Genomic DNA, 27333 nt, shown 5'->3' on the forward strand with positions numbered 1-27333 from the left:
GACCGAAAAAATCGTCGTAGGACTTTGCCTGACGCAGTTTCCACAACAGAACCCATATCGTCGGGTTAGGTCCATAGGCGACGAAAAATACCCCTTAGCGGACGATTTTGAGACGTTGTCTATCAGAACTTTTCTTGTAGTGGTAGCATAATCATCAGAATCTACTGTAGTGCGATAATTAGTATCGAAAGTTTTATGTTAGAAATTAGTACCGAGAGATTATTGTCGGGTAAGATAAAAAAAATTATATCAAAGATTTAACATCAGAAAAATCATCAAGTAATTACCATCCAAAAAATACTGTAGCGATTGTTACATGTTGTTACCATTCACAGTGAGAAACCACGGTAGCATAATCATCAGAATCTACTGTAGCACGGTTACTGTTTATCACGGTTACTGTTCATTCGTGAAATGAACAGTGATTTGGAGGCTTGAGAGACCAGAAAACCTGGTCAGCTTTTATATATAGTATAATGATTGTAGAGTTTTTTATGGTGCCAGGTTATCTTCAGTCCCTATTGTCGTTTACCTACATATCTGAGTGTAGACCTGATAGGTTTTCTTCGGTTTACAATCTGAACTTAGTTGAAGCCATTGATTTATTGTGCGTAGTTTTCATGTCAATGGTTGCTCAAACCTAGCTGATAGCAGGCACCTATGCTTGAAAATCTAGACCGTAACATATTCTTCTATGAGAACGTAGTATTAGGTTGATTTCAAGTCCAGATGGAATCTTCTGAATCTATACACAAGTTATTTTGACTCCGATCCGCTAAAAGATCTGCTTTGAATTTTATCCATCAATGTTATTCAGTTATTGGAGGATTTGCTTTATTACAGGAATTGAACACTTATTTTCTACATACATGTGCAATTGCATTGTGCTCAATTGAAAATATAGGTTCAGTTTTGAGCAACTATACTGTCCAATATCCCTTTTATATATTTACTGAATGAATATATTGTTCCCCCATGATTTCACATTAGAATTTTTTAAATCACAGTCCTTGTACATGAAGAACATTGTGGGTGTGGGTGTTTACTTATAACAATCTGGTCGGCATTTTCATGTAATTGGTCACTTTGAATGTTGCGCTAGGAAAAAAACTATAATACCCCAAAGTGAAGAGGACGTTGTTGATTACTAAACTTGATACATAAGTAGAAATGCTTATTTATGTTTATTCAAAATAGAAAGAGGACAAGGTCAATGTTAACTTGATCCAGGAGTAGAAGCAACTCACAAACTATAGTAATTAGAAAACATGTGTTGCAGTCAGACTCAAATATTAAACCTACCATTTGTGAGGATGAGTAGCGGAAAATTTCATTATGTGTTGCTGTGAGTATATTGTGAGGGATATAATTATGGAACAATTGCTATGAGTGTAATAACTACCAAACGATGCCTCCCTTCCTCGCATGCTATAATAGGTATGGCTTCATTTCATTGCATGCATGCAATGCAAGGAAAAAAAATGATGATGTGAACAACATACCTCCCCACTTAAAAATTTCAATATGTTTTAGCTCTCAAACAATAATCCCAATTCAACATCTGTTTCCACCACTAAATTTTGCGCAGAGAGGTCTTTGAAACTATATTCCACTAGAAGCATTAGTTTTTGATTTGTGGCATTGGTTCCCTATGTAATATAATGATGATTAGTTTGTGATAAGACTTGAACAAAGAGGTTAGAGATCCCAAGATGTGATATAGATGAGTATACCAATCGTTGGACCTTTTTGGTGAGCTTCATGCAATAGCACCCACATAGTTAGTTGAATGAATTGTGTATACTAGTTTATGGTCTAATCAATTTGCTTTTTGGGTGTAACGACCCCGGATCTGGTAGGATCCAAAGTCCCTGTGATTAAACATGCTAGTCCCTGGATCATTAGCTAGCACTCACAGTCGATGAATAATCATGTAAAACACAAGTCTTTATTACACGATTCGAATAATCCAGAGTACAAATAATTACAACTTGCATAGCCAAAGGCTAGCTCAATACAACGGAAAACGAAATGACATCTTGGAAGTCCCATCAATGCCACAGGCTGGATGAGTATAGACTCGCGACCTACGCATTCTCACATGTCGTCGAATAACCTGCAACATGAAAGGTTGCAGCCACGAGAGTGGTCAATACTTTGAATGTATGGCAAATTACACCAAGAAGAGGAAAAGCCTATATCTACATGCAAGGCATACAAGAGGAGGGTTGATGTTTTATTTGCGTAAAGCCAATTTTCACAAAGTTAGAGAGAAAATCTTTTACCCTACTTTGCAAAATTTTGATAAATAATATTGGCCGAGAGGAGCACATGGATATTACACACCAAGTGTCCAAATCAACCTAACACTTGGATATGACACACCAAGTCCCAAACACTTGGATATTACACACCAAGTCCCGAGCACTTGGATATTACACACCAAGGCCCAAAAACCCACCTATGAACGATATTACACACGCCATAGGGTTTTAAAAACTTCTTTGAAAAGAGAGAGGAAATCATTCAGAGGCTCCATCCTTCAGATGCTCAAATTGTCCTTTTACCGTGGACACGGCTGATCGATCAGGTTAACACTCTCGAGAGGTTGCGCTCTTTACCCACAATTCACAACCAAGCCTTTTTGCCAAAATTCTTCATCTTCATTAAGGCTAGGACGAGGTCACGACGAAGCTTTTCCTTAGCAGCCCCTCTACCTTCCGGATCCGCCCGTGCCCAAAATTCCTCCAAATGGCGGTACCCGTGCGAGGTTTCCCACTAAGTACTTAGCCAAGACAGAGCCCATATTGTATTGTGGTTGCACCGGAAGCTTCGACATCCGGAACATGGCAGACTTCTTTGATCCCGGGCGGCAGTCCTCCACCAATCTCCACACTCGTTGTCCCGTCAAAACCATTCCGCCCGTAAGAAAACTTAATTTTATTTTGAAGGAGGATTTTGGGAGAAAAGTTGCGCTCATAAACAGAGCTCAAGTACTTAGAAAATTTCTTGTTTCGAACCCCTTTTGATATTTACGTAGCATAAGCATAGCACTTAGAAAAATTTAGGGATTCCTATGGCCATGATATCAAGTGGAAATATTTCTAAGTAATACTTCTACTCATGGCAATCTACAAAATAGCACGCGAACTTGTAAAATATTTACCAAGAAATCTACCAAAACATCCTACACATGCATACTATTCATTTGAAGGAAAAAGACATGCATAGAAAACTTGGGACAAAAAATTGAACAAAGGTGTAAATTGCCTTAGTAATATTTGACGATGATTTCTTCCTTGTGAATTTCGCTCGCACTCCGAATAAATCTAACGCATAGAAAAAATTACACGCAATAAACAACCATTGCAAATAAAGAGCCAAATAAAACACATAATCATGTAGAACAAAGGAAAATGCAAAAATATATTAAATAACATATTTATTTCGTGGTACAATATTTATGTTTTTTTAAAATATTAGATATGTTCATAAAAATTAAGTTTTAAAAGGAATTAATTTAATAGGATTTATACAACTTCAAATATGTTCAAGTTAAGGTTAAAACTTTTACAATTCAATCAGGCAGATTAATTATTCATAAATTTAAAATTCCAACGTCAAAGTGTAGATATTACAATTATTAAACTAACGCAAACAGAATCGACTAAAACGGAGTTACGATTATTTAATTATGATTTTCGGAAGTATTCAGATTTTGTTGTTTTAAAGCAGGGACGTGGCGCGTCTTGTAGCATCCGATCTTGATCAGACGGATGTGGCGCTTCTCGGCTTCAGCTTCGGCTGGACTTCGGCTGGTGGCTTGGCTCGGCTTCAGCTTGGCGGCTCCGGCGACACGTGAACGTGAACGACAGAAAAGAACGTGCTAATATACTAAATTCAATTTTTAACTGATAAATTCAGAAATTCTATAATTTGCAAAATTAGTATCAGTGGATAGAGAATTTAAATACGAAACCAATGCAAGAAGAATCATATTAAACGGAGTTGTAGAACTATTGTTATGAATTTAGAAAGGTATTATGTGAGCTAGCACAAATTGTAGCGCGAACTGATCGATCATACGTGTGCGGAAAAAGAAAGTAGTGGCAGGGTTGTTCAGTTATTGGATCATATTAGCGCCATAGGTTAAAGAACGGACGAGGTGAGACGGTGGCTACATACCAGCAGCAGGCAGGCCGGTGCTTACGAAGACGACGGGGTCGTACGTGGTTGATAGCGGCGCTCCGGCGGACTCTGGTTCAGCGAGGCGTGTACAGCGTGGCGGCCACACGGACGTTCCTCTCCGGTCTCCTGCAGTCCTGCTCTCAAACTCCCATGTACGTGAAGGCAGCCGTCCGACGGTTCCGGGCTCTGGAAAGTAGCGCGATGCTACTCATAATCTAATCACGCCTCTGAAACAAATAGGAGAGATGAGGATGACAGCAACTTACAGCGACGCAGGGTGGCAACGAGGAAGATGGCGGTGACATGGTGGTCGTAGGACTCTATGAAGATGACTGCGAGGTGCAGCTTTTCACGGTGTAGTTCGCGTCCTCGGCAGGGGTCTTCATGGTTCCGAGCGGCTGCAAGCTCCGGCTGGAGGTGGCGAAGTACGGCGAAACTCTGACGACCTCGTGTGCGGGTTCTTGTCTGCGGATGGGAAAAAGATTAAGAAGATGCGGCAGATTGACCTATGAATCTTAGATAGAGAAGGGAGAGCGAGGGGTCCTGTAACCTCGTCGTCGAGCTTGGTGGCGGCTGTACTCTGGCGAGATCGGATTTCGATCGTGGAGAAATTATGGTTTGCGAATTTTGCGAAAACAGAGAGAGGCCGATGGGGGAGTTTATATGGAGAGGATTTCGTGGAGTAGGGGCAACGAAATCGGCTGAATCGAGATATCTCCGGGATTAATTAGTTACAGGATGAACTCGTATAAGAGATGGTCTCCACGAAGATGATGACAAGTGGGTCCATGTAATAGAAAAAAAATAGAACGGGAGGGCATCGATTGGCTGGAGCGATGTGCACGGCCGCGTATCTGGTCGTGGTTGGTCTGGACGTTCAGTTCAGGTACGTGCACTCTAGCTCTTCCATTTTTATTTTGTTTTTGTTTTGTTTTTATTTAGGAAAAAAAAACTCTATAGATAACTATTCAATTAATACAAAAACATGTAAACTGGACATAGGGAAATCCCTTTTCCGCCTGAAATAAAATATGCAAAAATATTTTACACACTTTGGCTATATAGCTACGTGTGCATTTTTTTATATAATTCAGGGGAGTTTTAGTTTCAATCACTCAATCAATTCAAACATACACGAAATACAAAATATCTTGTTTTTAAATGAGATTTAAAATATAATGAAAAATCCAACATTAATAATGATGAAGTCATATTATCATCTCTCTTGATTTTCCCAAAATACATAATGTTACTTAGATGCAAATAACACCGAACAGATGCTTCTCCAGAACTTTAATTTTAATTGGAAATGTCATATTATTTCCTCTCGTGAAACATTCGAAAATATTTGGAGAGATCCAAGAATTCAAATAATAATCAAACTGGTATATCAAGCATTAATCCACCATAATTTGGTAAAGTCATTTTATTCCCTCTCTTTATAGTGTAAACTATGGTTGGGTAATTATTTTAGTACAAACTAAAGAAACCAAGTGGTTGAAACAAAACATGAAAACAGTTTGGATAGTCATGTTAATCCACTCGTGTAAAAATATATATTTTAAAGCAAGGTAAAAAAAAAGTTAAAACAAGTCATCAAAATTTCTTTTCATTCATAATTTCAATCAAAGTCAAACAATTCAATCAACTTAATTTATTAATTTTAACATTCCAAAATTAGGAAAATTTTGGGATGTTACATTGGGTGGAACTTTTGATTGGAGAATTAGATCAAAATTTTCTTTAATACCAAACATCTTTATGCTACTTAGGATGTTGCACATAGGGACAATGTTACTTTGTGAATACATATGTTCCAAATTAAGCATGCTATATATTGAGATATGTATGTTGAATAACGTGTGTTGATACTCCACGATCGAGATTACTTAAATCTAGTTTGTGTAAAACTGAGGTTTGTTCATTATGGGATATTGAATTTGCGAAGCTCTTTTCACTGGTTTTTTAATACTATCATTTATTCTAATGATATTACTATGAGGATGATTAAGAGGACATCGATGATGATTACTTGTTACCCTAGTATTTGCACATGCACAAAAGGGAAAACAAAATTATGGAAACCTCCTTCAGTAGGATCATTAGGACCTTCAACGATGGGTTGTGAACCACTTTGGTAGCACCCTCCACAAGTTGGAGTTGGTGTTGACAGTGTCCACGCAAGTGAATCCAATATACGCAATGAAATATGATGGGCATGTATGACATCCTTACATGCATGTGCTATAGTTTGATTGATAGTTAATAACGGCTCAACGTGTTGATTTGTCGATGTTTATTATTCATTTATGTACTTGATGAGCCTTTGTTCTCACCCTTGTGGTTTCTACTTTTGAATATCTTTTGAGGAACACATGCATGGGAATGTGAGTCGAACACCTTCATTTTGGACACTTCTCCTTTTCTACAAACTTATTAGTTATGATAAGCCTTCATCATTTATATATTAATTTAGTGTCACACATCTTCTTATAGAAATTTGTGCCAATTGAATGTTTGTGCTGCATATGCATTTTTTCATATCTTTATGTTGGATGCTCATTATAGTTTATATGGCATCGATGTCCATATACATGATACCCTACTGGTGGTCTCAAAAATATTTAAGGATTATGGCAGGTGGTAGCATTGACAGATAGGGTTGGCATGGGGTGTTTGGGTAGGTTAGATGAGAAAAATAAATGAGATATTGTGATACGGATGATGGAACAAGAACGGCAAGGTATGATGTGAGATAACTCAACATGAAGAAAACCTAGCCCATCCATGGATCCGCTTCCGATGATATCGATGGAGAAGGGGATGCCCAATATTGGAAGAGAGAGAAAGAGGATAAGATGGATGCCCAGCATTGGCAGAGAGGGGATACGATGGGACGTTTAGTTGAGAACCACTAAAAAGAATATCTTGTATTCACATCAACAAATAATTAATAAAGCTACAAGTTGATTGTTATTACCCATGTGTCTTACATTGTGGATTAATTTGGATATATCCATTGAAGGACAATTAGTAGTCTTATGGTACAGTAGATTGGTCTTTTCTTTTTGATAGGTTTGGTTATATATTTGAGACACTATAAGCTCTACAACATGAAATAAGGTATGTTATTAGCCATAAACCGATAATGCTCTGGGATATAATTGAACATGTTTAAACATACTCTACAACCTTGCATTTTTCTTAGTCTCTTGTACACTGTTGTGAAAAAAATCCTATTTGTAGAAGACCCGACGACGTTTTTGACATCAACATTTTCCAACAATACCTAATAAGTGAAAACAACAAGCACATGATGATGAGGTTCGTTGTATCGGTATGAGTGTTCACTAAACTTAGATATCTCACTAGGCGGTTACAATAAAAATGATTTCACCCAAACATAAAGCCAAAAAGAATATGTGAAATCTAGGGAGGGGACCAACAGAAGAAGCCCTAAATGGGGCATTTAGGATGAAAGTGTCTTAAATAGGGTAACTAGTGTCAAAACTGGCAAAGTAGTAGTGATTTATACTAGCATTTAGTATATGAAAAGAATCAATGCAACAAGTGTGAGCATCCTACACGTGTATCTCTATACTTTGGTTCAGTGCATCTAAATCCAAGTGTAAAAAAACTGGAACTCTTGATGTCATATCTTCCTTCATTTGAGCAAAAGAGAATGGCTCGCTGGTGATATTGTCTTCCCAGCTGATCTGCGTGACAAGATCTATCATAAACTATTTCCCTTTGGTCAATATAGTTGAATCGTATTAATCTAAAAAATCCATGCCGAGTCATGCATGCGGAAGGAATCTTGCCCGAATGGTCCAACCAAAGACTGTCTCTGTGTTCTGTGACAAAGATGCTTGCTGGTGTGGTAAACAAGAGTTCAGTGGTAGGCATTGCACTCATGTTCATGGCGCACCCAGTCCAAGCACAAACAGTTCCATGCGCGAGCAGTCCACTTTCATCTGACAGGTCCGTTGAAGGAGCGACCATGTCCGTGACGGGGGAGAGCTTGCCGCCGCCGCCGCCGCCTTGATCTCCCACCTCCGGCCAGCTCCGCCTCCGCCGCGACAAGATCCGGAATCCTCTCGACGCCCTCTCTCCCTCCATCCCGAAGTCCGCCGCAGCTGTCGCAGGCTCGCAGCGGACGCCCCTGCTCCGTTGTGCAGTCTCGCCGGCTACTTTGCGCGCCGGCCCTCGTCCTGGCTGCTGCCTCCTCAGCACCTCCACGCGCTCAGCCGGGTGCAGAAGGCCAGAAGCTCCTTCATCTCCGCCCTCTACAGCTTCGATGTGCGCTCCTAGCAGCAGGGGCACTTCCGCTCGTCCCCAGGCACCATCCGCGGAGGTTGTTCTACCGCAGACCTGCGGGACTCCCCCAGCTCCTCTCCCTCCGACGGCCCCTCCACGATCGTCGAGGCTGCCCCCGGCAGGGAGGTTCCGGAAGGAAAACGCCGGCGCGATGGTCACGCCCCTGGCCGGCCCCATGCCTGCGGAGATGAATTGTGTGTATCGCTATATCTGTATTGATCATAGGCAATGGCCTTATATACACGAGGTACAGGTGAGGTTACAACTGACAAGCTACATGCTAGGCTACGTGCGCGTAGTGCATGATCGTGGCCATGGCGTGGCCGAGGTGGGCGCGCCAGGGAGCGCGTCAGGTAGCTTGGCGTCAGGAGGTGGGCCTCGTGCAGGTGTATGATCAGCTGTCCAACACCCCCCCGCAGTCACAACGGGATCGTCGAGGATGTTGAGACTGGTTCTGAATTCTTCAAACAGCACACTGGGCAACCCTTTGGTGAAGACATCGGCGAACTGGGACGTCGTCGGAACGTGAAGGACACGAACCTCGCCGAGGCTGACGCGCTCTCGGACGAAATGCAGGTCTATCTCGACATGCTTTGTGCGCTGATGTTGGACAGGGTTGCTTGATAGATACACGGCGCTGACATTGTCGCAGTAGACAACGGTGGCGCGGCGAGGTGGTCGTCGTAGCTCGCTGAGAAGTTGGCGGAGCCAGCAGGACTCGGCGACGACGTTGGCGACGGCGCGATACTCGGCTTCGGCGCTGGACCGAGAGACGGTGTTCTGCCGCTTCGACGACCAGGACACGAGGTTGCCGCCGATGAAGACGCAGAAGCCGGAGGTGGAGCGGCGGGTGTCAGGGCAGCCCGCCCAGTCTGCGTCGGAGTAGGCGACGAGGTCGTGGTGCGGTGAGTGTCGATGAAGCCGGAGTCCAAGGTGTGTCGTTCCGCGCAGGTAACGCAGGATGCGTTTCACCAGAGCGAGGTGGGCGTCGCGCGGGGCGTGCATGAACAGGCACACTTGCTGAACGGCATAGGCGATGTCGGGCCGCGTCAGCGTCAGATATTGCAACGCACCGGCGAGGCTCCGGTAGTGCGTGGGGTTCGACAACAGCTGTCCCTCAGATGCCGAAAGCTTGGACTTGGAGTCGACAGGAGTGCTGATGGCGCGGCAGTTGAGCATGTTAGCTCGCTCCAGGAGCTCTAGCGTGTACTGTTGTTGCGAGAGGAACAACCCGGCGTCGGAGCGGTGGACGTTGATGCCGAGGAAGTGGTGCAGTTCGCCGAGGTCGGTCATGGAGAACTCCTTGTGCAGCGAGGCGATGATGGCTTGCTGGAGGGACGGCGAGCTCGCCGTCAAGATTATGTCGTCCACGTACAGGAGTAGATATGCCGTCATGCCGTCGCGGTGCAGGATGAACAGCGACGAGTCGCAGCGTGACGCCGTGAAGCCGAGCGCCAGCAGGTGCGAGGTGAACCTGGTGAACCAGGCCCGGGGCGCCTGTTTCAGCCCGTAGAGTGAGCGTGCAAGCTTGCAGACGTGGTGAGGCGCGGCGCCGTCGACGAAGCCGGCTGGTTGCTGGCTGTAGACAAGTTCATCCAAATGCCCGTGCAAGAAGGCGTTCTTGACGTCAAGTTGCCTGATCGGCCAGTTGCTGGTGACGGCGAGGCTGAGCACGGTGCGGATGGTAGCCGGTTTGACGACCGGGCTAAAGGTCTCGCCATAGTCCACGCCCTCTTGCTGCGTGAAGCCGCGCAGAACCCACCGCGCCTTGTAGCGAGCCAAGGTGCCATCGGCGTGGAATTTATGCCTGAAGATCCACTTCCCTGTGACAACGTTAGCACCAGATGGGCGAGATACCAGAGTCCAAGTTTTATTCTCAATCAAAGCATTAAACTCGGAAAGCATCGCGTTGTACCAGTTCGGATCTTTGAGGGCGGATTTGTAGGAAGAAGGAATTGGGGAGATAGAGCTAGCGGTGGTATGAGCAGAGAGATTAAACAACTTTTTAGGTTGGCAAAATCCGGATTTACCGCGGGTGCTCATTTTGTGGAGGTTGTGGGGTGGCTCGATCGGTACGGCATGTGGTGGGATAGGATGGGCCGGTGTACGCGGAGCAGATGTGCTGGTGCTCGGCGATGATTGGCTAGAGCGAGATTCGCTGGGGCCAGCAGAGACGCGTGGCGAGCGAGGGGTGGAGGCTGGCTCGGGTGGGCGGCGGAAGCCGTGTGGTCAGGGCGATCGAGGCTCGGTGGCAGGGCTAGGGCTGGCAGGGGCACCTGGTCGGGAATCTGGTGGGGAAAACGAGGTAGGTGCGCGGGATCCGGAGGAGATCACGTACGGAGCGATCAGGTGGTTGGGATTTTCTGTGGCTGGTGGATCTCGTGTGCTGGCGAGTTTGGAGGAAAAAGGGAATTGCGATTCATCGAAAATCACATGCCGTGAGGTGATCACTTTCCTGGTGGCGAGGTCCATGCAGCGGTAGCCCTTGTGTTCGAGGGGATACCCAAGGAGAACACATCGGGCAGAACGTGGGGAGAGTTTGTTTTGGGCTGTGGCATATAAGTTGGGAAAGCATAAACAGCCAAAGGTTCTGAGATGGTCATAGGTGGGATGTTCTCCGTAGAGGAGAAGATGAGGCGTGAGATGGTTGATAGCACGCGAGGGGCGCCGGTTGAGGAGGTGGGTAGCCGTGTTCATGGCCTCAACCCAAAAGGAGGGAGGCATGGAGGCTTGGGACAGGAGTGTTCGAAGGATATCGTTGGTAGAACGAATGCTCCGTTCGGCTTTGCCATTTTGTGGAGAAGTGTGAGGGCAGGATAGGCGAAGGGAGATGCCATGGGTTGAGAGGTATGAGCGGAGGGATGAGTTGAGGAACTCTCCTCCATTGTCGCTTTGTAAGCAGTGAGCCGTGGTGCGGAATTGGGTAGTCACATAGGTAAAGAATCGCTGCAAGATGGGTGAGGCTTCAGATTTAGCTCGTAGGGGAAAAGTCCAGGTATAATGGGAGAAATCATCAATTATAATCAAATAGTACTTAAAACCTGAACAACTAGTTACAGGAGACGTCCACAGATCGCAATGCAGGAGATCGAAAGGATTCCTAGTGAACGATGTGGAGGAAGAAAAAGGTAACCTAGATTGCTTGCCTAATTGACACGCCTCACACACAGGAGAGGATATGCCTTTATTACATTTGGAAGGAAATTCGGAGGAAATTCTGGCTAAAGTAGTGGAGCTAGGATGGCCTAATCTTCGGTGCCAGAGGTCGCTGGTCGTGGTGCTGAGGAAGGCGCTCGGATGAGGCGACGAGGAGCCGAAGAACGGGTACAGGCCATGGGAGCTATTGGACCTCATGATCGGGGTCCTGCTGCTGAGATCCTTCACCAAGAAACCATACGGGTCAAATTCAACGGAAAGGGAATTGTCAGTAGTGAATTGACGGACAGAAAGTAAATTTTTGATGACTTCTGGTGAGACAAGGACATTATGCAGGTGAAAGGGTCGGGAGGTGAGAGAGGTGTAGCCAGAGGAGGTGACGGGAAGTTGAGAACCATTGCCAACTACGATGCCATGCGAGCTATGTTTTGATTGAGGATAAAGCTTAGACAGTGTACCTGCGTTACCGGTGATGTGCGACGTTGCCCCGGAGTCGAGGTACCAGTCGGCGTTGGAGTTGGGCTGGATCTGCAGGTTGCTCATGGCGGCGTTCAGCATGCTCTGCTGATCCCAGTTGGAGGAGGAGGCCGCCGATGGTGTCGCCGGCGCGGGCTGGTACATCATGGGATACGCCTGAGATGGGTTGGCGGGCCGGGGTCCAAGTACCCCAGCGGCGTTTGGCGGGATCCAGGGAGCACGCCGCTGCGCCGGCATCGGCGCGCCCCAGGGAGCGAAGTAGCCCATCCATGGCGTGGTAGCAGGCTGCTGCTACTGCTGTCCGCGCCCGCCGTTGCCGTTGCCATTGGCGTTGCCACGGCCACGGCCACGGTTTCCACGTCCGCGGTTGCCACGGCCGCGGTCGCCTCCATTGCCGCGGTCGTTCGCGGGCGCCTTGCCGCGGTCGTTGTTGCCGCCGCCGTTCTGGTTGGAACGGTCCGTGCTGTTGTTGCCGCGCTCGGTGGTGGAGTTGCCGATGTAGAGCGCGGTGGAGCGGTCGGTGCGGTCGCGCTCGTTGAGTGCGGTCTCCTCGAGAAGAAGACGCGAGCGGGCTTGCACGAAGGTGGGGAAGGGGATCTGCATGGACATGACAGTTGCGATCACCTGGAAGCGCCTGTTGAGACCGCGAAGCAGCTGCAGTGTGAGCGTGCGGTTGGTGACCGGCTCGTCGACGTCGGCGAGGGCGTCGGAGAGGGACTTGAGGCGACGACAGTACGCCTGGATGGAGAGGTCGCCCTGGACCAGACCACGGAACTCGGCGCTCAGATGAATGGTGCGGCCCGGCTGGTTGTCCCTGAAGAAGGTGTGGAGGGCGTCCCACACCTGGTAAGCCGTGCTTGCCGGCGTCATCACCACGTCGTACAGCTCGTCGCTGAGGGTGGCGTAGAACCACAGCACGATGGTGATGTCGTCGTGCCTCCAGGTGGCACTCTGCTGCAGCGGGTCGGAGTACACCTCGACATGGTCCTGCACATCAAACTTGGAGAGGACGAAAAACATGAACTGGCGCCACTTGGAGTAGTTCCCAGCGGCGAGGTCCAGCTTGAACAGGATGTAGGAGCTGATGTTGATGTGATGCATGGACGGAGGTGTCGCACTTGAGGAAGCGCGCAGTTCGCCCTGCGCCATGGTCGTGGCGAGAGGCAGGGCGTTGGTGGCGGCGGAGAGACCGACCGATCCACCGGCAGCAGCTGATGAAGAGGAAGCAGGAGTTGTCGCAGAGGGCGCCGATCCGTTGTTCGCTTGGGCCGCTGCAGCGGCCGCTGCGGCCGGCGCGTCAGCGTCGTCGCCGTCGTCGGCGAACACGTTGTGCTCGTCGCCGTGGAGCGACATTGCGGAAGAGAGGAAGAGAACCTAGGTGCTCTGATACCAAGATGAATTGTGTGTATCGCTATATCTGTATTGATCATAGGCAATGGCCTTATATACACGAGGTACAGGTGAGGTTACAACTGACAAGCTACATGCTAGGCTACGTGCGCGGAGTGCATGATCGTGGCCATGGCGTGGCCGAGGTGGGCGCGCCAGGGAGCGCGTCAGGTAGCTTGGCGTCAGGAGGTGGGCCTCGTGCAGGTGTATGATCAGCTGTCCAACAGCAGCGACCGCCTCTGGCCCGATGCATGGCGCCCCTGGAGCGCTCGCGGCTGCTGTCGCCGGCCTGCCGCTGCAGTCGGTACTGATGCCTGCAGGGTCTTCCCTGGCTCCGACGGGCTGCTGCCCACCGTCTGCTGTTAGTTGTGCTCCATCTTCTCGCCGGCTGCGTGATGCCGACCCGTTGTGGGTTGGCTCTTTGGGCTCGGACGATGATGATGACGAGGAGTTGGCGCCGCAGACTCCGTTGGTTGTTGCCCCTGGCCCTGATTCTGGTGCCGTTCGGGTTTCCAACATTGTTGGCTCGCCCTCAGCTGGTGGCGGGACAGTGGAGGAGCACATGGAGCCGGTGGCTGCTATGTCCTGCGATGTTGTTGCTGTTAACGACGAGATCGATGGTATTGCGATGAAGACCTGCGCTGCACCTGTTGCTGTTGAAGATGATGAAGGTTGGGTGCAAGTGGGTCGGGGCGGCCGCCCTGGCCGTGAGCCAACATCTTTGCTTCGAGGGGAAGGTCTTGACTGTAATCTCGCCTTCAAGCGTTGGGCTCGTGGAAGATGTTTCAGGTGCCTCGAACGTGATCACCAGGTCAGCACATGTCGTGGGCCCTTTAGATGCACCCGTTGTCGTCGTCCTGGTCACCGGGAGCGTTTCTGTCGTGCTCGATTTCCCGCCACTATTGGTGAAGAGGTGGTCACTTGTGTTCGATCTCCGGTCGCTTCTGCTCCTCGCCAGCGGAGCCACTCTCCGTCTGCTCAGCCTCGTCATCCTTCATCACCTCGGAGTTGGGTTGAGGTCGTGGACCACTCAGCGGTGGCGCCAAGACTCTCTCCTTCGAGTTGCGAGCAGTTCAAGATCAATTCCACTCTGGACTCTCTTTTTCAGTCCCATGTTGCCGTGATGCGCATGGAGCTCCTTCAGCTGGTTGATGTCCGTGTCGAGGAGGCGTCCCGCCCACTTCGTGAAGAGGTGGCAGCTCTCAAGTTGTTGTTGGCGTGTGCTGGTGTTTCTGTGGAGCCGACTGAGGCATGTCCTTCTGTTGGTTTGGGGCTCGCCGAAGCGCATGCTTCGGTCGCTTTGACTCCTCTGTGCAGAAGTCCTCGGTGGTTGAGGAAGAGCACCTCCACGGTTGTTTCTCTCCTCGTGGCCCATCATCGCCCCCTATTGAGTCGGCTGCCTCTGAGTGCGTGGGCATGGACATGATCGCAACTCAGTCGCTTGACCTTGAGTTGAGTGATGTTGTCGACACACCTGTCTCTCTCTCGCACGAGTCCGGCGAACATGTGGTTGTTAAGTCAGGAGTGTTGACACCTGTGCCTGCATCCTCTCCACCGCACTCGGAGCCTTGCCAGTCGCCGCAGCCTGTTGTGTTGGCTGACTCTAAGTGCGAGGACATAGACGAGATCTTGGCTCCGGCATTGCAAATCACGGAAGAGCTAGATGAGTTGGGTGGGGATTCTCCTGTGGTGTTTCCGTCAGCGTTGTGCTCTTTTAAGACCATGGAGGTGGCCACGACACCCTCTCCACCGCAGTCGGAGCCTTCTCAGTCCGTCGCCTCTTTGGACCATGGAGCAGTGTTGGTCCCTAGCTCAGATGCTCTTTTTGCGAAGGAGCTTTGTGGTTTGCTCGCTAGTTTGGAGGCGGCTAGCCCTGGATATGGCAAGGAAATTGCCTGCGTCTTGGCAGGTAAAGCCTCAGAGGACATGATCAAGAAGGTGGAGAAGTCTCTTAAGAAGGTATCTATCAGAAGGATAAGAAGGAGAGCCATAACAAGGGAAGTTTGAGAAGTGGGTTGTCGGTTCTAGTTGGTTTAGAGGTTGCTTTGTTTTGGTGTTGTTCTCTTGTGGGAGTACTCTTGGTGTTGGTTTGGCCCTATTGTTGTAGGTTTTCGCTCGGTTTTCTCCTAAAAACTGAGCATCTTCTTCTTAATTAATAGATGAGGCAAAGCTTTTGCCTCCGTTTCAAAAAAAAACTTTCATCTGACACAATACTAAGTTGTTTGAATCGTAAAAATAAGTGTGCGCTGCTTGAATCACGCTGTACACGCAACATCAACTATAGTTTCCCCTGGGTCAAACTTATCGAACGGGGTCACGGAGCAGTACTAAAACAATGCCTGCATGATGCCAGAACGCCTCAAACCGTGGATCGTTTCCAGTCCACTCCATCCCTTGACTCCCTCCATATACACCAAACACCACTAATTGATAACAATGCTCAATCGCTCAGTACTCTATACCCAAGCTATGTAGAGGAACTGATCAGCTAGCACCAGAGAATAGATCAGCAGATATGGCGCCACGACGGAGCGCCGCCGACACGGCCGAAGCGGACCGGAGCCGGCTGCAGGAGATGGGGTACAAGCAGGAGCTCAAGCGCGGGCTCAGCTTGGCGTCCAACGCCGCCTTCTCCTTCTCCATCATCTCCGTGCTCATGGGCGTCACGGCGACCTACAACACGGGGCTGCGCTACGGCGGGCCGGTGTCCATGACGCTCGGGTGGTTCGTTGTGTCCTTCTTCAACGGCTGCGTCGCCCTGTCCATGGCGGAGATCTGCTCCGCCTACCCGACCTCCGGCGGGCTCTACTACTGGAGCGCCAAGCTCGCCGGCAAGAACTGGGCGCCTTTTGCTTCCTGGATCACCGGCTGGTACGCACTCAAATATTGCTACTCTACTCAAGTTGTTCCTACATGGGCATGCTGCGTCTTAGATGTTTCTGCTTGAAATTTTCTCGCCCAAATGTTAGACTGTCTTGTTGGCCGTGGCTAAGCTCCATCTTATGTTCTGGTTTGCAGGTTCAACATCGTCGGACAGGTACGGCTCCAACTTCATAGGACTGTTCGCCATTTTTGTCTCGGCTTCAAGTGCCAGCACCAGCTCCTCAAACTTCTAAAATATATCCATTTTTCGATAAATATAAATGATCCATATAGTACTACTAGTAGTTACATATAATCTACTAGTAGTCAACTTACTACTAGCAGCCCCAAGGCCTACAGTCTCCGCGTGTCAATCTCCAACGCAACAGCCGGCGGATGCAGTGAACTCTTGATTCAACAAAACATATTTTTTGTAAACTTTTGTCACGTTGCTAGCCTCATGTGTTGACCCTCGACTGTCCCGTTCATGCAGTGGGCTGGTACAACGAGCGTGGACTTCTCTCTGGCACAGCTTATTCAGGTTATCATTTTGCTCGGCACCGGCGGCGCCAACGGCGGCGGCTACATGGCCTCCAAGTACGTCGTATTGGCCATCTATGCTCTCATCCTGTTCCTACATGGGCTCATCAACAACCTCCCAATCCACTGCTTGTCCTGGTTCGGCCACCTTGGCGCTTTCTGGAATATCGCAGGTAAATACTGGTCTCCTTGACACAAGCGTTGGTAGTCTGAGAATAGCTAAAAATTCAAAAAATCTAGCAAAAAGAAATCTGTAGAGCATAAGGAGATTTAGAAGCAAAACTAGGGAAGACTTTGTTGATGACAGATGAGGTTTTGGTCTGTGAAAAAAAAACAAGGAAATGTTATGACATTAAATGCTAAAACATAATTAATTGAATGCTGGTTTTCACTTAATTAATTTTTGAATGCTGAGAAATACTAATCAGAAATCTGAAAAAATGAAGGTATCTTAGTGTTGGCGATCCTGATTCCGGCTGTTGCCAAGGAGAAGGCGAGTGTTGGGTTCATCTTCACACACTTCAACACTGACAATGGCATGGGGATCCATAGCAAGGTTTATATTCTAGCCGTGGGGTTGTTGATGAGCCAGTACTCGGTGCTCGGTTATGATGCATCTGCTCACATGGTAAGTGGATGACGATGTTCCATTCTGTTGATCACTTAATTTACACACGCATAGAGAGACATGCTGATGATATCCTTGCCTACATATGTGCATTGCAGACTGAAGAAACCAAGAATGCCGACAGAAGCGGCCCAATCGGGATCATCACTGCGGTGGCTCTCTCGTCGATCTTCGCACTACGGGAAAAATAGGCGTTGCCGTGCATCCTTTCTTTGCCGTGTGTTCCCACACGGCAAAGATTTCTTTGCCGTGCGCACAGATAAAAACGCACGGCAAAGATCTTGGCCACGGGAAAGATAGACACGAGCGCACGGCAAAGATACGATTCACGGCAATGACGGAAGAAGCCGCACGGCAAAGAAATGTACACGGCAAAGGCCCAACACACCGCACGGCAAAGATTCGGTGCACGGTAAAGGCGTTAGGCATTGCCGTGTAACGTTGGCGCACGGCAAAGCAGCCTTTGCCTAGTGTTTTTAACAAACGCACGGCAAAGCAGCCTTTGCCTAGTGTAAGCGCACGGCAAAGATGTAAAAACTGGATTTCTTCTTAACTCAAAAGATGTGGCGTGGTATAGGTATCAACAAACAAACACTTAGCCCAGTGGCAAGGTCACATGCTTTCCCTACTATGCGTCCTAGGTTCGATTCCCGGATCGACCAACCAATTTGGGCCTTTTTTTAGATAAAACATGTTTGGCACACGGCAAAGAAGCGACCTTTGCCGTGCGGCATCGCACGGCAAAGCCTTTGCCGTGCAACGTTAGCGAGTCACACGGCAAAGAAGCCTTTGCCGTCGATGGCATTGCCGTGCGATCTTTGCCGTGTGTTCCCGCACGGCAAAGCCTTTGCCGTGCATATAGTGCCCTTTGCCGTGCAAATAGTTGCACGGCAAAGAAAGTTTTTCCCGTAGTGTCGGCTGGATTTACTTGGTTGCTCTCACGTCCGTGGTGATAGATATACCGTATCTCCTTAGCCCCGACAATGATGCCGGCGGGAACGCTATCGCCCAAGCTCTCTACTCAACGTTTCGTTTGAGGTTCGGCAGTGGGGCGGGAGCAGTTGCTTGCCTCGTTGTCATAGCCGTTGCCATGTTCCTCTGCGGGCTAGCATCCATCACCAGCAATTCAAGGTTTGTCACCGAATTAATCATCACAAGCTATATATGTCCAAGTACAATAATATCTCTAAGATGACACCCCTCAACTCTGATGGCATAGGATGGGGTATGCCTTCTCCCGAGATGGGGCGATGCCATTCTCGCACTTGTGGTACCGGGTGAGCAAGCACGAGGTGCCACTGAACATGGTTTGGCTCTCCGTCATAGTGGCATTTGTTATGGCCCTCACGGTATGCACTTTTCCTATTGTCACTCGTTTCCAAAAAAAATAAACAAAAAAAAAACACATTCCACGGTCTCTTCTGAACAGGTGCCCGACCTTAACATTGTTGTGCGGCTCTTATATTTGTCATGCATTGCAGTCGTTGGGAAGCCAGGTAGCTTTCCAAGCCATGGCGTCGATCGCGACGATAGGGTTGTACATCTCCTACGCGCTGCCCATTTTCTTCCGGGTGACAACGGCTCGGAAGTCCTTCATTCGGGGACCTTTCCATCTTGGCACGTATGGGCTCATCGTCGGCTGGACTTCTGTTCTCTGGGTGGCCTTCGTCACGGTGCTCTTTTCTTTGCCGGTGGCGTACCCAGTGGCAAAGGACGACTTCAACTACACTCCAGTGGCCGTGGGAGGCGTGCTACTACTTAGTGTCGGTTCCTGGGTGTTCCATGCTCGGTTTTGGTTCAAGGGGCCTATCATAAATGTCGAAATATAGTGCTAGAAGTAGACTTTGCCGTGTTGTAATATCATGGTTGTCATAATTGCATTGATCTCGGTTATTTAATCAGTTCTCTTTTTTTTTCAAAATGGGGTTCTCTCCAGTATGTGCATCAATCGATGCACACAGCTTGGTTTATTAGGAAGTGGTAAGTTTCGTTCTTTACATCTTATGGATCACATAAAGTAGATATAAAAATCAACAAGCGAAAAAAGAGTAGAGCAAGTCGCCTATGCATCTTGTAACATCTAGAAAGCCGTCAACCACCCTGGTTGAAGATATCCCGAGCAACTGTCTCCAAACGGGTACATCCAAAATTCATATGTGCCCGTTGCACCTCTGGCAGTAGGAACGACCACTCGCGGGTAGCCATACGAATACCTGTAGAAAATTAGCAGTTTTTTTTTGTTAAAGATCTTATCATTTTGGAAATTCCATATAGATCATACAACAACACAAGATCTGACTTGGATTCGTGTCTTTGTATCTTTATCTACCCCATTTCAACCAATTACCAAACATATTCGTACAATTAGTTAGCGGGACAATATTAAAAGTAAAATGAATCACTCGAAAAAGACGAGCAAATGGACATTTGAAAAAAAGTTGATTGGTGGATTCATCTTGGTTACAGAAAACACATTTCTTTCATCCATGCCAATCCCGTCTTGATAAATTATCCTTCATAAGATTACTTTTTGATGCAAGAACAACATAAAAATTCTAATATTTAGTGGTACTTTAAGTTTCCAAATATACTTTTTTTTAAATAGACCATGTGTCCATTCATAAGATCAGCATACATGGATTTTACCGAGAAAACTCCCGACTCGATAAGCTTTCAAACAAAGCTATCATCTTCATCATTCAAGTTAATAGATATAATACGCTGAACCAAATGAATTCAAGTTAATGGATATTATTATTTTTTCTAAATATTTAGTCAAAGTTTACAAATTTTAGCTTTGACTAAATACAGAATGCAGGATAAATATTGAAAGAAGGAAGTATATAGTTTTTATTATGATTGCCAGATCATAAAGGGTCTATAGTACTACAAGCGCTTCTATTGTGCTATATAATGCATGGTATCATCCAGGGAAACAAATGATTTTCTTGAAAAAATAAGAGGGTTGAGAAGAGATGTGTCTATTAAATTTCAAATCCAGATTTGATTTGCATTTAATCAGTAAGAACACATCCATAGACTGAATTGGAACACATGAACAGAGTACAGTTTTTCAAAATGGGGAAAGCCCCAGCCTGTCTGCATCAATTGATGCATACGGCTTTTTATTACTATATTATTATAAAATGGAGTTGCAAAAAGCGTTACAAATCATGGATCACTCAAAGTCTCAACAAAAACAAGCCAAATAAAAATGAACGAGAGCACTACGCGCCACAAGATCTTCATGTGAGTCGCCTCTCAGAACGCTCGCCACACCGGTTGAATAAATCCCGTGCTACCATCGCCAAATGGTTGCACCCAATATCCATATTCTGGCAGTAGCCAAAGGAATAACTTGCATAAAAGATGGAAAAAAAATTCTATTAAAGATAACATCATTGTGGACCATACATACAACCCATAATAAGGCGCACACATCAACTCTAATGTGTCCCTTATCTTTCTTTGCAACTCCATTTAACCAACTAGTTGACGTCCCACGCGTTGCTGCGGAAATTTGTAGATGATTTTTTTTCCAAATAATAGTATAAAATAAAAATAGATCAAAGATTCTAAAGAAACCATAAATATTTCTTAAGAGGACTGGAGATTATTGAGTCAATGATTCCAAACTCTAGGCAATTGCATCTTATGAAGTGTATTCTAAATAAACATGATTTCAAACAAAAACCATTCAAAAAAACATGAATTTATCATGTAGTAAAGCTAATGTTAATACCCACAAGGCCACAACTGTATTGAAAAGAGCCTCGGCCATAAAGTTGTGTCAGCAATTAAAAAAACCACAAATAGTTACACCGTTTGCACGGTGAAATGGTAAAGAAAAAATTAAGCTTTTTTTTGTTTAACAGTGCCTATCTACTTCTTTACTCATTTCTGTCACAAATGACAAATATACAATCCATGACATTTTTTGCAAGTAAAAATAGGACGAGCAACATCTATTTACATCAGATTAGATGCGGCACTGCAAATATATGCTAAAGATGAGCTTCAAAACGGCTACCTAGGACCAGAGGCTGGGATCTCTGAAGATTTCTTCAACCGTGTCTGCATGGTCGGTAGCATCAATAGTATCAAGATTAGTTTTATTTTCCTAAGGTTTTCTCATTGTTTCGAGGTAATTATGCTATGTAGACATAACCCTGCAAAGAAATTAGATGAGATGGGTTGTTAAGGAGCATCATAATAGACAGGGAAGAGAGCATTGGGAATCATATTACGTACACAACAGTACAATTTATTCTGATGGCAATAGAATAAGCTTGAGCACTCGTTCATTTTGATCTATCATAGGAGTACCTGACGGGTGGAAATACGTTGGAGGACACGGCACTCTGAACTCTGAAGATGGCACCATCCTCTTAACCGTTGCAGCTGCAGGCATCAACAACATGCAAGCGAGCTGCGGAAGTGGTGGTGGAATCAGCGTCGTCCGACCGTGCCTGGGGAGCTAAATACCTCTCGGCCCTCATCCATTGAGAAAATGAAAGTGAGTAGATGCATCGCCTGCTACACTTATAAATGGAGAGGAGAAAACATGGCCTTAAATGGGAATGGGAAGGGCAGAGGATGCATGTGGACGATTTGGATTTTATTGTGGTGAAGGGAAGATAAAGAGGACAATCTCGGTGAAGGCTTCCATTATGGCATAAAAGTCTGATCAGAGTTATTATTCACGAACTGAAAAGATGACATAGAGTGTTAAATGAGCAATATGGATAAACTATTTTGTGTTGCCATCTGGTATAATAATTGATGACTGGAATTGATTCAAAATCCAATCTAAGGGCCAAGGATAATCAGGTGACGTGGACCTCTTGCATGTTCAGCTTGCAAACATTAAATGAACATAGTGGGTATCAACTCTATAGATATTATAGATTACCAAACATATTTGTGACATTTGTTGGTGGAGGAATATTAAAATTCATGTATACAATATGCCACACTATTTTAACAAAAGGACACGAAAAGAAAAGATGTTGTATTGTCTCATCTTGATCACAAAAATATCATTTAGAGCAACCGTGCCAATTTTGTTCTTTCAGATTATCCTTAGTAAGAATCACCTTCTTATTAAGGAACCACATAAAAATTATGATTTTAAGTGGGACCTTAATTTTCCAAATGTATTTCTTTCAAAAAGCGGTATGACCGTCAAGTAGGTCAAGATACATGGACTTGACAGTAAAAATGCCAGATGAAGTAAGTTCACATCTCATAAGTCTCAAAACTAGATGAACCCATTGATCACCCTATAAAACCCTCCTAAAACCTATGTTTAACGGAGTTGAACCCATAACATCAGCCACCGTCACGTTAGGATGATTAACTATACGATATAACTATGGGTATTGATCACAAATCGGCCTATGCCCTAGCCAACTATCTTCCCAAAAGCGAGTATTCTGACCATTACCTAATTCCATCGAGCCTCTCATGAAAAAAATCATCTTTTATATTCATCAACCCTTTCCAAAATGGGGAATCCGTCGGTTTTACCGAAACCTAGGATAAAGTTTTCTAAGTACTTATTTTGTAGGAGTTCTTGCCAGACACCTTGTTCATTCATAAGCTTAAATAGCCATTTTCTAAGTAAACTCTTATTCTTTAATTCCAACACCTCAATTCCTAGACCACTTTGATCGTTTGGTCTACAGATTATATCCCATTTCGTGATTCTATACTTTTTCTTATGGCCATCACTTTGCCAAAAAGGGGGATCTGAAAAAATCTAGTCTTTTCCTAACCCCAACTGGAATCTCTAAGAATGATAACATAAACATTGACAAACTCATAAGTATATAATTTATGAGAACTAAACGATCTCCATATGATAGCATCTTTCCAACCCAGCTAGCTTTTTCTCAAACCGATCTTCAATTGGTTTCCAGTCCCCATTTCCCAACGGGATCCCAAGATACCTAAAAGGCAATGAACCTATATCACAACCAAAGAGAATCTTGTAATCATCCTCCATCTCTTTAGCTTTTCCGAAGCAAAAAAAAATTCACTCTTATGAAATGTTATTTTGAGCCGGATAGCTGCTAAAAAATGCATAGAACGAGCTTCGTATTAAGAGCTTTATCTAAATCATGCTCCATGAAAAAGATGGTATCATTAACATATTGTAAAATAGAAATTCCACCGTCAACTAAATGTGGAATGAGCCCACCAACTTGACCATCATTTTTTCGCTCGCTCAATCATTATTGTCAGCATGTCCACAGCAATGTTAAAAAGAATAGGGGAAATTGGATCACCCTGGCGAACAACAGAGTACATTGATTTGACTAATAATTTAAGATGCATGTAAATCAGTCTCGTTAGTCAAGTAAGTGGATACAGTATGGTGAGAGCATAGATGATTCAACACACCACAATTTTCTTAGCCAAAGTAAGTCTCTATGAATAAGACATTTAACGGGTAAGTCAGCATCTGAGGCATGTTCATCTCCCTCAATATTGTAGAAAAAGAACCCCGGGTGCCGGGTCCGATCCAGGACCATAGGAGGATCCGCTCGTCGTGATCGAAGAAAAACTAGCTCAACTGTAGACGATCTTATTGTCTTATCCTTCCACATCATGCTAATATAGCAGCCAGCAATAGTCCCACGCGAGAGATGGACCGTTTCATTCGTTGCTGCGTCATGTGACCTCATCTTGTCACATCTTCCATCTTTTGAGCAAGAAAACAATGGTACATGGCGATACTTTGTAGATTGCTGCGCTACGTGACAAGAACAATCATAGACTGTTTCGCCTTGGTCAGCATCGCTGGATCGTTCGAAAGGGATCTTGCCCGAACAGGCCAAACCCTGGATAGTTTACAGTCACTCTCTCATTGACTCATTGTGCACCAAAGAATTTTGTGTGGATTGCCTGAAAAGCTAAGCTTACTGGTGACTTAGCAGTTAGCACTAGAGTAGTCACCTGCTTAGCTAGCCAAGGCAGAGGAGGCAGGTAGGTAACTAGAGAAATCGATGGCCGTGTCACGCTCCGGCGAAGCGGGCATGGCCGCCGGCGACACCGCCGACGCGGACCGAGCCCGGCTGCACCAGCTCGGCTACAAGCAGGAGCTCAAGCGCGGCCTCTCGTACGTCCGCCTCTGCTTCAGCGTCTGCCTCACCGTCATCCGGTTAATAATTCTGCTCTGTTTAATTTGGTCTGCAGCCTCATGTCCAACTTCGCCTTCTCCTTCTCCATCATCTCGGTGATGGCCGGCATGACGACGACGTACAACGGGGGGCTGCGCTACGGCGGGCCGGCGTCCATGACGCTGGGTTGGCTCGTGGTGGCCGCGTTTAACGGCTGCGTCGCGCTGTCCATGGCCGAGATCTGCTCTGCCTACCCGACCTCCGGCGGACTCTACTACTGGAGCGCCAAGCTCGCCGGCCAGAAGTGGGCGCCTCTCGCCTCCTGGGTCACCGGCTGGTGCGTTCTGAATTTTGACCTTGATTTCACTGTCTTGGCTGTCTGCTCTCATGCTTAGTTTTCTGATCACATTTGCAAAGGAGAACTGTCTGATTTGACATGGGTTGGCAGTTTGCTCGAAAATATCTCTGTAGCTTTCTGAAAACAACACATCCCAACGTACCCTCAAATAGAGTATCTTTTTTTCCCCTCAAACATAACAATACAACAAACAATCTGTCCGTTTTACTTTCACTGTCTAATGCAATGGCACAACACCTGCCAGGTTTCCTCACACTGTATAAACTTCCACCGTCCAACAAATATTGGGAGCTAAGTTTGTGTGATGCTCCGTTTTTCAGGTTCAATATCGTGGGGCAGGTATGCTGAAAATTACAAATTGCTCAAGTACAGCTTAAACCAATCGACACGGTGCTGACAGTGTAGTCTCTTGTGTTAACTGTCCTAGTGGGCTACCACCACGAGCACGGACTTCTCTCTGGCGCAGCTCGTCCAGGTGATCGTCCTGCTCGGCACCGGTGGAGCCAACGGCGGCGGCTACATGGCCTCCAAGTACGTCGTCCTGGCAATCCACGGCTTCTTCCTCATCCTGCACGGCCTCATCAACAGCCTCCCCATCCGGTGGCTCTCCTGGTTCGGCAAACTCGGTGCTTTCTGGAACACAGCAGGTGTTTTTCCGATTTCGTTCCAGCATCTGAGTTCATCGTTCCTTGAGTAATTATTTTCTGAAACAAATTCATGGTTAGGTGCCTTTACATTGGTAATCTTGATCCCAACGGTGGCCAAGGAGAGGGCGAGCACCAAGTTCATCTTCACGCACTTCAATGATGACAATGGCATGGGTGTCCACGGCAAGGCTTACATCCTGGCCCTCGGGCTCCTCACCAGCCAGTACTCTCTTCTCGGCTACGATACGTCTGCGCACATGGTATGTGTCTCACACTGCCATTGATTTTTTGTCGACCTGAAGTGAAGATCTAATGGCCCTTGTTTCATGTAAATTCAGATCGAAGAAACGAAGAATGCAGACTGGAGCGGGCCGATGGGGATCATCACATCGGTGGCTCTGTCGACCACGTTCGGGTGGATCTTCTTGGTGTCCCTGACATCGATCGTGACGGACATACCGTACTTGTTGGATCCGGCCAACGACGCCGGCGGCTACGCCGTTGCTCAGGCTCTGTATACCGCCTTCGACAGGAGGTACGGTAGCGGCGTGGGAGGGCTAGTCTGCGTTGGGATCGTCGCCGTCGGCATCTTCTTTGCCGGCGCCATGTGCATAGCCAGCAACTCAAGGTTTGTGTATCAAAATGAACACTGCCTTTCAGAATAGCATGAATTAGCGTTTAACTTCACAATCTTGTACCACGCACAGGATGGGGTACGCCTTCTCGAGGGACAGGGCGATGCCGTTCTCGCACGTGTGGCAGCGGGTGAGCAAGAACGAGGTGCCGCTCAACGTCGTCTGGCTCTCTGCAGTTGTGGCCTTCATAATGGCTCTCACGGTGCGCAACATTTCCGCCATTGATCCTGAAACACCAAACCATTGGATGCACTTATTACTGAATTTTTTTTGTATGTGCAGTCTCTAGGGAGTCTGGTGGCGTTCCAGGCAATGGTGTCGATCTCAACACTCGGGCAGTACATTGCCTACGCGCTGCCCATCTTCTTCCGGGTGACGACGGCCCGGAAATCGTTCGTCCCCGGACCATTTCACCTCGGGCGGTACGGGGTGTTCATCGGCTGGGCTGCCGTCCTCTGGGTGGCCTTCCTCACCGTGCTCTTCTCGTTGCCTGTGGCGTACCCGGTTGCCCAGGAAAACTTGAACTACACGCCGGTGGCGGTCGGCGGCGTGCTGCTGCTCAGCCTTGCCGCCTGGGTGATCAATGCACGGTTCTGGTTCAAAGGGCCCATCACCAATGTCAACTTGTAGCAATTGATCGATTCACGTTTCAGATCCTTGTTTTCAAATTTGAATTGTATAGTCTAAGCTTTAGAGTTAAAGACGATGGCAGATAAGTAATTAAATCTTTAAGATAAATTTATATCCACAATGGTGACAACTGTGCAAGTAAATTTGTTATGGACGGAGGAGGTCCGAACGAGTCCGCGCGAATAGTGAAGCGAAACATGGAGACCGGCGTCTGAAAACCCATTTCTAGACTAAATTTGGGTTGAAAATGCGGTCGTGCGGTCCAAAATTTAGGCTGGGAATACGGGCATCTTGTCCTACCCGTGCACTTCCGTTAGTGGCATACAAACCATTCCAGACAGAAATCGACCCCTTCCCTCTCCGCCATGACACTGCCACCTGC

The 27333-nt window shown here is 46.7% G+C and overlaps 1 protein-coding gene, 1 long non-coding RNA gene and 1 pseudogene across 2 annotated transcripts; 2 read left to right on the forward strand and 1 right to left on the reverse strand.

Moving 5' to 3' along the window:
* Nucleotides 1-3269: 3269 nt before the first annotated feature.
* LOC124661534 lies at nt 3270-4968 on the reverse strand. The gene is made up of 4 exons (XR_006990222.1): nt 4739-4968; nt 4455-4653; nt 4186-4392; nt 3270-3329 (listed from the first exon to the last, which is right to left on the reverse strand). It is a non-coding gene; the product is annotated as an uncharacterized LOC124661534 (long non-coding RNA).
* An 11110-nt stretch (nt 4969-16078) lies between these two features.
* Nucleotides 16079-19386, forward strand: LOC124661532 (annotated as a pseudogene).
* A 5166-nt stretch (nt 19387-24552) lies between these two features.
* On the forward strand, nt 24553-27059 carry LOC124661530 (amino-acid permease BAT1 homolog). The gene is made up of 8 exons (XM_047199394.1): nt 24553-24680; nt 24758-25018; nt 25360-25378; nt 25467-25686; nt 25765-25946; nt 26025-26314; nt 26394-26523; nt 26604-27059. The coding sequence occupies exons 1-8, from the start codon at nt 24568-24570 to the stop codon at nt 26949-26951; spliced, it is 1563 nt and encodes a 520-aa protein (XP_047055350.1). The 5' UTR covers nt 24553-24567; the 3' UTR covers nt 26952-27059.
* The last annotated feature ends 274 nt before the right edge of the window (nt 27060-27333 follow it).

Source organism: Lolium rigidum, chromosome 6 (assembly GCF_022539505.1).
Source record: "Lolium rigidum isolate FL_2022 chromosome 6, APGP_CSIRO_Lrig_0.1, whole genome shotgun sequence".
Classification (NCBI taxonomy): domain Eukaryota; kingdom Viridiplantae; phylum Streptophyta; class Magnoliopsida; order Poales; family Poaceae; genus Lolium; species Lolium rigidum.